The 10,418-nt window shown below is 56.5% G+C and overlaps 1 protein-coding gene across 4 annotated transcripts in view; it reads left to right on the top strand.

Annotated features, from left to right (window-relative positions):
• The first annotated feature begins 1,791 nt into the window (after positions 1-1,791).
• MAG (myelin associated glycoprotein) overlaps positions 1,792-10,418 on the top strand; it is a 19,627-nt gene continuing 11,000 nt past the window's right edge. For 2 of the 4 annotated variants that reach the window (XM_017504136.2, XM_017504137.2), the window contains exons 1-6: positions 2,574-2,730; positions 4,782-4,837; positions 5,939-6,007; positions 6,165-6,533; positions 8,566-8,862; positions 9,126-9,383. In XM_017504136.2, the coding sequence (XP_017359625.1) occupies positions 5,962-6,007; positions 6,165-6,533; positions 8,566-8,862; positions 9,126-9,383 (970 nt within the window). In that variant the 5' untranslated portion in view covers positions 2,574-2,730; positions 4,782-4,837; positions 5,939-5,961. Of the gene's footprint in view, positions 1,813-2,573; positions 2,731-4,781; positions 4,838-5,938; positions 6,008-6,164; positions 6,534-8,565; positions 8,863-9,125; positions 9,384-10,418 lie in introns of those variants that run through there. The other 2 variants (XM_037729834.1, XM_037729833.1) reach the window with 2 other exon arrangements.

Raw genomic sequence — 10,418 nt, 5'->3', positions numbered from 1 at the left:
TGCACTCGGCACCTAGCCCGCCGTTGGAAATCCCCTCTGCACTCGGCACCAGCATCTGCACTCAACACTAAACTCTGCACTCGGCACCTAGCCGGCCATTGGAAAACCCCTCCAAAATTTAAAAGAAGCCCCGCCAAAACCGGCCCACTAGCACATTGCCCCGTCCAGCTGGCTTACTGGAAATCCCACCTACCTACTTATAGCAGCTTGCCACAGCCACACCCTGTTCTCCACTGCCAATCAGAGCGCCTTCCCTCCCTATATAACCCCACGCCTGAGAGAAGTCAAGTGTGACCTCTCTAGCCCCCTGGACCATAAAACCTCACCCGGGAGCCAAATAAATTAGCATCTAATTGTTCTCATGCAGGCCTCAGTTTCTTCATTTTAAACTCGGCAACAAACCTTACAGAGAATAAACCTTACACTGGGCAGGGATGAATACAGGGGGAAGAGCATGTGAAGATGAAGAGGCCATGCAGAGAGAGTCCCGGAAAAGATCCTCAGAGCCCTCAGAAGGAACCAAGGCTGCCAACACCTTGATCTTGGAATTCAAGCTCAGTTCTGTTTTTGTTTGTTTGTTTGTTTTTGAGTCAGATTCTCTGTTGCCCAGACTGGAGTGCAGTGCCACGATCTCAACTCACTGCAACCTCCACCTCCTGGGTTCAAGAGATTCTCCTACCTCAGTCTCCTGAGTAGCTGAGATTACAGGCACCTGCCACCACACGCAGCTGATTTTTGTATTTTTAGTAGAGACAGGGTTTCACCGTGTTGACCAGGCTGGTCTCGAACTCCTGACCTCAGGTGATCCACCCACCTCGGCCTCCCAAAGCATTGGGATTATAGGCATGAGCCACTGAGCCCAGCCTCAGTTCTGGTTTTTAAGCCACCCAGTTTGTGAAACTTTGTTGTAACAGCCTTAGAAAACTGAGATACCCGCTTTCGCACAAGAGATCAGCTGATGCGGCATCAGGGCCACTGGAGCGGCAGGTCACCTGCCCGCTGAGAGCACCTGCCCGCCAGTTGCAGGCCCTCTCACCCAGCCCCTTCCCCTCACTGGCTCCAGCGCCTCACTCCCGCAGGTCGCCTGGAGACCCAAGTTGCAGATGTCAGTGACTATGGCCAGTGCTCCTGTGGGACACTGCCCTCTCCCCAACGGCAGCCTTCAGTTGACACCCAGAGAGGAGATGGAGCCCCACACTGCACCAGCACACGACTCCAACGCCAACGAGGTTAGTGTTGACGCTGAAGGCTGTGACATGCCAATGCCTCCAGGATCTCCTTGTCACCCCCCCACCACCACTACCAAAGCCCAGGCACCAAGCCCCTCTCTTCTCCAGGACCCAGGCACTCAAGCCCCACCCGACTCTCAATGGGCCTTTGTCCCCGACTGGGAAAGGCACGGGCAGAGTCTGACATCATGAAGCCTGGGGTGGGGGTGGGACTCCCCCTCCCCTTCCAGCTCCCCCCCAAGCCCCACAACGCCTCTCTCCCTGGTCTGAGGGATTCCCCGCCCCTCACCCCCTGGGTTCTCCCTTGAGAGCGAGGACCCTCCCTCCCCACCGCTCTGGCCTGAAGGGTGACAGGAGATGTCCCAGTGCGGCGGAATAGCTCATGGTGAAATCATGGTGTGCTTCGTCACACCACCTCCAGCTGCCCCAGCCCCTCCCTCCCACCTTGCAAAAGCCGTGACGAAGGGGTGGAATCTGCGCTCAGAGGGGCCTCACCCAACTCAGCCAGCACAGCCCTCTGTGCTCCAAGCACTGCTCCAGAGGACAGAAGGGTGCACATGACAGAGAGACAGACAGGTTTCTGGTGAGCCACTGCCTCAGAGCTCCTGGGCTAGTGGGAGGCAGAGGTGGGAACACCTAGGGTACACACGGGCCAGCCTCCCAAGGCTGTAGAAGGAAAGGACAGCATTGCAACGGAGGGACCTGGCTGACGGGGCAAGATGGGAAAGCTTCCCAGGGAAGCGGCCCCGGGCTGCTGAGCCTACAGGACGGGTAAACCGCAGCCAGTTCTAGAGTGGAGAGTGCTATGGGGTGCAGAGTGCTTTCCAGGAAGAAGGAGGAGCAGGTGCTCAGGCCCTGAGTCGGAAGGTGCCCCGGGGCTCGGATGGACACGTTCAACCACTCAACCACCGTCACTGTTCATTAAGCTCCACTGCGTGCCAGGAGCTGGTCTACGAGCAGGGATGGATTGAGAATATCCAAGACAAAGCCTCTGGCTGCATGGAGGTCATGTTCTCTCGAAAGGAGTCGGTGAACACAGAAGGTCATTACAAATGGCAAGAGGAGGTGACACTGATGCTGAGGGTGGAAAGGACCTGTCTCCTCCTACTGCCCACCTAATGTTGCCACCAAGATTCCCTGAGGACGGTGCCTCTGTCCCTCAGCCTGGGACTTCCAAAGAGATGAGACCACCCCCCCCCAGGACCCAGAATCAGGGTGTTCAGGGATAAAGGAAGGGTAGTGAGCAAGGCAGCCACCCCCAACCCCTCCAGGAAGGAGCTAGGAGAACCCAGGCGTCAGGCTGCCCAGTCCGAGCCCCGTGGTGACAAGGGCCTCTTTGTGCCCCCCTCCCCCAGGGGCAGGGAGGAGCTGGGCCCTGGAGGCAGGCGGCCCCTGGCACCCGGGGGAGGGGAGGGGCTGGCAAGTGGGGGCCTAGACCCTGGGTGGCAGGGGACTGCAAGCTGGGCCGGCGGATCAGAGGTGCAGAAGCAACCGAGTCCAAGTGAGTACGGTGGCAGGGAGGCCAGGGCACAAGAAGCAGGGCACCGTGGCATTGGCACCCAGACGTGAGCAGGGTCAGGTGCTCCGGGTGAGGGAGCGTCGCTGTGTACCACTACCGATTTAGGATGCAGGAGGGTGTGGCTGGGGCTGCTTTGGGAATGGCCTGGGACCATCACTGGGGCAGCAGTGGGGCTCTGGGAAGAAACCACAGAGAAAGCGGGATGGAGGTTTTGCAGGAGAGGTTTCCTTGGGGCTCCTGAGTGCGGGACAGATGGGGTGGAGGAGGTCTGCGTCTGGGTGAAGAACGGAAGGATGTCCAGGTGATCAGGCAGATTGCAGTCTGCAATCTGGGAGGTAAATGGGGGCAGTAGGTTGTGAGTGAGCGCATTCTAGCACCTGGGCACACAACAGGTGTGTGTGTGTGTGTGTGTGTGTGTGTGTGTATACGCATGTGCATGTGTGTATGCCTGTGTGTGCACATACATGGCTGCCCATGCACCTTCCTCTGTGAGCCTCAGTCAATTTTTCTTCATTAATCCCTACTAAGGAAACTTTTTATTTTTTATTACTATTATATTTTTTGGAGACGTGACTCTCACTATGTTGCCCAGGCTGATCTCAAACTCAAACTTCTGGGCACAAGAGATTCTCCCAACTTGGCCTTCTAAAGTGCTGGGATTACAGGCATGAGCTACTGCACCTGGCCCCAACTAAGGAAACATTTCACATGCACTTGTGCTCATCCCATCCTTCCCTTAGCATTTTAACCCAACAGATCTGCTGTACATAGCTTTACGCTGTACATAGGTTTACGCACCGTGGCCAAGCACATTGTAATAGCTGAGGTTGATTTGGCCCCATCCTGAGAACCGGCTTTCACCTCTGTTAAGAATGCCTGCTCTACCTGCTGGTTTCATGTCTGCCTGCACGTGTGCTCATTCTCACCTGCATCTCTCTCCTGTGCCTTCCTGTCACAGGTACAAGGGCAGCATCAGCCAGGTATCCATCGGCGTGTGTCTGGGTGGATCCGTCTATAGCAAACCTCAGTGTGTGTGTGCAGGCCCTTGCATCTTTGTGAGCCTGGCATGCATGCAGGGCTGTGTGTGTGTCTGTGTGTCTGTGTGTGTTGAATGAATGCCACCTGGGTCTGTCCAAGTGTGTGCGGACAGCAGCAGGGATAGTGCATGCACGCCTTGGGGACTGTGTGAGTGCTGGCCCATCTCTGTGGGCACAGAGGTCCCCGTCCCTGTCTGTGTGATCGGGGTCCTGTCTGGGTGTCCGCACGAGTCCCTGCTGTGTGCCCCCGCCCCTTCTGGCTGAGGCTACATCTGTCACATTTCATCCCGGCAATTCAATGTGTCTGACTGTGCATGCGTCTGTATCCGTGGGAAGAGTGGTGAAGGCTGGGAAAGGCAACTGCTTGGAAACCCTGGCTCCAACCCCGAGGCAACCCACAGAGCAGCAGGGTGCCAGGGGCTCGATAGCTCCTACCCTGGGCCTTCCTGGCCCCACTCAAAGCCCAGCCAGGAGGGCCCGACCCCTTTCTCACTCCCCACCTACCCTCAAGCCCCCCTCAAGCTAAAGCATGCTCTGCCCGAGGGAACAGGACTCTTTTGTACCGGGACCCACTTCTGGTGAGGGCGAGGACACCAGGGGCCGTCTGTGGGGTGGGAGAGGGCGGCAGGAATTCACACGGCACGTCGGGAATGCTGATGCCGTGAAACCCAGTCATTGATGGTGCTGGGTCCCTGCCCGCCACCCCAAGGCTGGCCGTGGGACATCTGCTCCCTCACTCTGCTCGCCACGCCCCTCTGATTCACCCCCGTACCCCGATGTGGTTGTTCCCCCTTCCCTCCCCACAGTTCTCCCACACCCCAGCTTGAGGGGAGTTGTTGCCAGGGAGTGGCTTTGAGGCTGTGTGGGAAGGTCCCAGGCATGACGGGAGGCCAAAAGGGCAGCCCGACAACAAGCCACAACCCGGGCAGGAGATACTGGGGTGGGGGCGGGTTGCGCACCCTGATCCCCCCCGCACCTGAGTGACTCTTGTTGCAGGTTGTCTGGCAGCTTCAGGTGGACCCAGAAGACATCCCCAACTCAGGGAGACTCAGGTAAGGGGCAGGGAAGCAACTTTTTTCCTTTGCTTCAGCTTTGCAATGCTGGCCCTGCCTGGGCTCTCTGGTTCTTTCTTTCTGGAGATCTCCAGGGGCATCCTGGTGACAAAGATAATGATCAACATGTCATCACTGCACAGAGACAGTACAGGTGGCTAAGATGGCAGACCAACTGTGTGGCCTTGGGAGAGTCAAATAACCTCTCTGGACCTCAGCTATAAAATGAGGATGATAATTGTATCTTCCTCAAAGAGATCAAATGAGTTAAGACAGCAGAATAAGGTAATGAGGACTGGTGCATGGCTGATGCCACAGAAGGGTTTGTGATAAGTAATAGCAGCAGGCCGGGTGAGGTGGCTCACACCTGTAATCCCAGCACTTTAGGAGGCTGAGGCAGGAGGATCGCTTGAGCCAAGGAGTTTAAGACCAGCCTGGGCAACATGGAACACGGCAAGACTCCCATCTCTTAAAAAAAAATAACAAAATAAATAAAGTAAAACAAAATTAGCCAGGCATGGTGGTGTGCACCGGTGGCCCCCACTACTTGGGAGGCTGAGCCGGGAGGATCGCTTATGCCTGGGAGACTGAAGTTGCAGTGAGTGAGCCGTGATTCCACCATTGCATTCCAGCCTGGGCAACAGAACTGAGACCCCCATCTCAAAAAGTAAAAAAATTAAAAAATATCAGCAGGCCAGGTGTGGTGATTTATACCTGCAATCCTTTGGGAAGCCAAGGCAGGAATATTGCTGGAGGCCAGGAGTTCGAGACCAGCCTGGGCAACACAGTGAGACCCCCATCCCCACTGTCTTTCTACAAAAAAAGAAAAAATTAGCTGGGTGTGGTGGAGCATACCAGAAGCTGAGACAGGAAGATGACATGAGCCCAGGATTTCGAGGCTATAGCTAGCCGTGATTGCACCACTGCATTCCAGGCTGGGTGGCAAAAAGAGACCCTATCTCAGAAAAATAAGTAAATAAATGCATAAATAAATAATGATAGCAGCAGCAGCTAATATGTGAATGGGCTGCTTCCTGAAGCCCAGATGGAACACCCCCTCTCACTTTCCCCAGCCTTTAACCCTCTCCTCTCCCTCTCCAGCGACCACTCGCTCGCTGTGCAGAATGATATTCCTCACGGCACTGCCTCTGTTCTGGATTATGATTTCAGGTAATGGCTGACAGGTGCTGGGTACCCAAGGGCCTTGGCCCCTGAGCAGGTTGGAGGTGGGTCCCTGCAGCCCCAGGCATATTGTCGGGGATGGGAGCCAGAGGGGGTGATCGGGTAGGACGTGTCCCTCAGCCTCAGCTCTCCTGCTTGCCTGCAGCCTCCCGAGGGGGTCACTGGGGTGCCTGGATGCCCTCGTCCATCTCGGCCTTCGAGGGCACGTGCGTCTCCATCCCCTGCCGCTTTGACTTCCCGGATGAGCTGCGGCCGGCCGTGGTGCATGGCGTCTGGTACTTCAACAGCCCCTACCCCAAAAACTACCCCCCGGTGGTCTTCAAGTCTCGCACCCAAGTCGTTCACGAGAGTTTCCAGGGCCGCAGCCGCCTCCTAGGGGACCTGGGCCTGCGCAACTGCACCCTCCTGCTCAGCAGCCTGAGCCCCGAGCTAGGCGGGAAGTACTACTTCCGTGGGGACCTGGGCGGCTACAACCAGTACACCTTCTCAGAGCACAGCGTCCTGGACATCATCAGTGAGTCCCAGCGGCAGTGCAGTGCAGGCCCCGGGGCTGGGGGGCGGGGTGGGAAGAAGTGTGGCCGGAAGGCCTCCCTGCACCTTCCCCAGCAGGCCTGGAAGGCAGATCTGGGAGTGCTGATTTGGCTGGGGGTACAAACCTCAAAGCCCATGCAGACCATGCAGATGACAGAAATGAACAAAGCAGGGCCCCAAAATAGTCTTCTTGCCCTCAGAGGAAAACAGGTGCTCCTACTGTTCTGGAAACACCTTGAGAAAGGCAGTGGGGTCCGGGGATAGGGGCAAGGCCGCTGGGTCCCTGCTTTAGTGTGGTGGGCAAGTGACCGAATTTCCTTGGGCCTTGGTTTTCTCTTCTGTAAAATGAGGATAATCATAGCGATTAGCTTACAGAGTTCTAAGTGAGTTAACATTTATAAAACCTTTGAATAGGGCCCAANACAGCACTTACGGCAATGAGTGAAAAGCTGTCAGATGCCCAGAGCAGCTCCTGGCACGCGGCCCCCAGCTCTGGCCAACAGAAAGCAGGGCCGTGGCTGTCCGGCGTTCTGAATTTTCAAGAGAAACCGGAACTTGGGATTCTTTGATGTAATCTCCTAATTCTGAAATTTTGGCTGCTGATTCAGATATGTTTAAAACATCCTATAAGCCAAATATAATACAGCTATGGCCAGACATGGCAATCAGAATAGGGCACACTGCCTGATTCCAGGGATCCCCCTGCCTGATTTCTGAGCCGCACTGCTGCTTGGAGCCCTAAGCCCCGTCAGCACTGAGTCCCTTTGAGGAGCCTGGTTCACCCTGGTGTAGAAAGAGACTGCACAGGTGCAGTACACACACACCACACTACAGAAATCACACACCACACACACTGCCTACACACTACTCACACATCACACACACCGCACACTACACAAACCACACACCACACACTGCACACTCTACCTACACACTACCCAGGCACCAAACACACACCACACACACTACACAAACCAGACACCATGCACACACCCCACACTACACAAACCACACAGTATACCTACCACACACTGCACACACACATCACAAACTACACAAACCACACAAACATTGCACACACTACCCCTTCACCAAACACATACCACACACTACACGCACATTGCATGCTACACCAACCACATACACGCTGCATCCTACACACACTGTACACATATATGTACTACCCACACACCACACACACACCACACACACACCATACATGATACAAACCACACAGCACATCACTCACACCACACAAGCCACACCACACACACCACACACTATACAAACCACATACCACACACATGACCCAAACCATGCACCACACACACAAAGCACACATACACAATACCCCACACACGCTGCATACATACAGGTACTACCACACATCATACGCATACACACACCACACATGACACAGACCACACAACCACAGACTTACTACACACATATATCACAAACACCACACACTACACAGACCGCACACACATATCACACTACACACATGCACCACACCACACACACACCTACACATACCACACACTGCACACTTACGCACACACACTCACACCCCAGGCAGAGGGTAAACCAAGCAGGCATGGGAGAGGAGAGCCGCGTGGGAAGGTGATGCGGTGTGGGGAGCCCGCGCTGACGCCAGAGCCACGGGGTTTGCAGCCAGTGTTGTCTGGGGCCAGTTGCAGCCTCAGTTTCCTCATATGCAAAATGAGCAAAATTACAGCACTCACCCTGTCGCTTGGCAGGAGGGACTGGCAAGTTAAAAGCTGTCAAGTGCTTTAGCGACGATACTGTGATTTTCATCACGATGGCGCCCTGGTGGCTCCGTGGAGGGCTCTGGGGTGACCAAGAAGAGGAAGGGTGAAGGGAATTCTGAATCCGGAGGCAGGGAGTAGAGGCGGTACCATTGAGGAGTACCATTGCCAGCAATGGAGGTGGACAAGGTGGGGCCGGGAACCCAGCGCTGCTTCCTCAGCCCTCTCTTTCCCCACCTCATGCAGACACCCCCAACATCGTGGTGCCCCCGGAGGTGGTGGCAGGCACGGAAGTGGAGGTCAGCTGCATGGTGCCGGACAACTGCCCAGAGCTGCGCCCTGAGCTGAGCTGGCTTGGCCACGAGGGGCTGGGGGAGCCCTCTGTGCTGGGCCGGCTGCGGGAGGACGAGGGCACCTGGGTGCAGGTGTCGCTGCTGCACTTCGTGCCCACGAGGGGGGCCAATGGCCACCGGCTGGGCTGCCAGGCCTCTTTCCCCAACACCACCCTGCAGTTCGAGGGCTACGCCAGCCTGGACGTCAAGTGTGAGCCTGGGTGCGGGCGGGGTGGGGTGGGGTGGGGCGTGGGGCAGGAGGCGGGGGCCCGGACCTGCTGGGGGCGGGGCCAGGGCCAGCCACGGCTGAGGGCGGGGTGGGGCGGGGGCGGAACCAGGCAGTCCTGGGGCGGGGCCAAGGAGGAGGGCGGGGCCTGGCAGTGTTGGGGGCGGGGTCGGGCAGGGCTAGGAGTGGACCCTAGGCCGGGTCCCCCCCGCTGCTGCTCGCTAACCTCGCTGTGTCGCTGGCCTCAGACCCCCCCGTGATTGTGGAGATGAACTCCTCGGTGGAGGCCATCGAGGGCTCCCACGTGAGCCTGCTCTGTGGCGCTGACAGCAACCCTCCGCCGCTGCTGACCTGGATGCGGGACGGGACTGTGCTCCGGGAGGCCGTGGCCGAGAGCCTGCTCCTCGAGCTGGAGGAGGTGACCCCTGCCGAGGACGGCGTCTATGCTTGCCTGGCCGAGAACGCCTACGGCCAGGACAACCGCACTGTGGAGCTCAGCGTCATGTGTGAGTGGCCCGCGCTGTGCGCCCACACGCCCATCTGCAGCAGAGAAAGGGAAAGGGGCCTCATCCAGGGCGAGCACTGGCTGGGCCCCGCCGGGGACTGGCCATAAACACGATCAAGGCCAAGGTGGACAGGAGGGTTGCAGGTCAAAGTGTCCCTTCATTCTTTGCGCAAGAATCCGGGAACACCTGCTCTGCCTCACCCTCCTTCCCAGGACAAGAGCCACGCCTGCCTCCTACGGAATCCTGTTAACTGCTGCTTCCTGGGGGCAGCTCCTGGCTAGTCTGGGACTTGATGTGGGCCTGGCCCCAGGATTACTTTATAAAACTCTTTTTGGAGACAGGGTCTTGCTCTGTTGCCGAGTCTGGAGTGCAGTGACACCATCATAACACCACTTGCCCTCAAACTCCTGGGCTCAAGCAAGCCTCCCACCCCAGCCTCCTGTGCAGCTGGGCCTACAGGTGTGCACCGCCACACGCCAGGCTAATTTTAAAATTTGTTTGTAAAGGTGGGCTCTTGCTATATTGCCCAGGCTAGTCTCAAACTCTTGGGCTCAAGCAAGCCTCCCACCTCAGCCTCCTGAGCTGCTGGGACTACAGGCAGGTGCCACCACACCCAGCCAATTTTTCTATATTTTTTTGTGGAAACAGAATCGATACATTCTCTGGGCTGGTCTTGAACTTCTGGGCTCAAGTGATCCTCCCACCTCGGCCTCCCAAATTGCTGGGATTACAGGCGTGAGCCACTGTGCCTGGCCAGGAATATGCATTTTTAAATCAATTCCATTGTAGTTCTAATGAGAGTGTTGGGGGAACTTCAGGCCTCATCCAGCCCCTTGTATGCACGTTTATATTATTGGGCCCACAAGCAGAGAGCTGCTCAGAAGAGGATTCTTAGCTGAGAACTAAGAGGAGACCATTCATTCATTCATTCACAAATGTGTATTGAGGCAAAGTGCCGAGCGCTGGAGATATTAATAATGACAGCCCCAGCCAACATTTACTCCACAGCTTCTGTGTGCTTTTTTTTTTTTTTTA

The sequence above is a fragment of the Cebus imitator genome, unplaced genomic scaffold, assembly GCF_001604975.1.
Source record: "Cebus imitator isolate Cc_AM_T3 unplaced genomic scaffold, Cebus_imitator-1.0 Scaffold318, whole genome shotgun sequence".
Classification (NCBI taxonomy): Eukaryota; Metazoa; Chordata; class Mammalia; order Primates; family Cebidae; genus Cebus; species Cebus imitator.
Note: the sequence above shows the minus strand (reverse complement) of the source record. Positions and strands in the feature narration are given on the sequence as shown.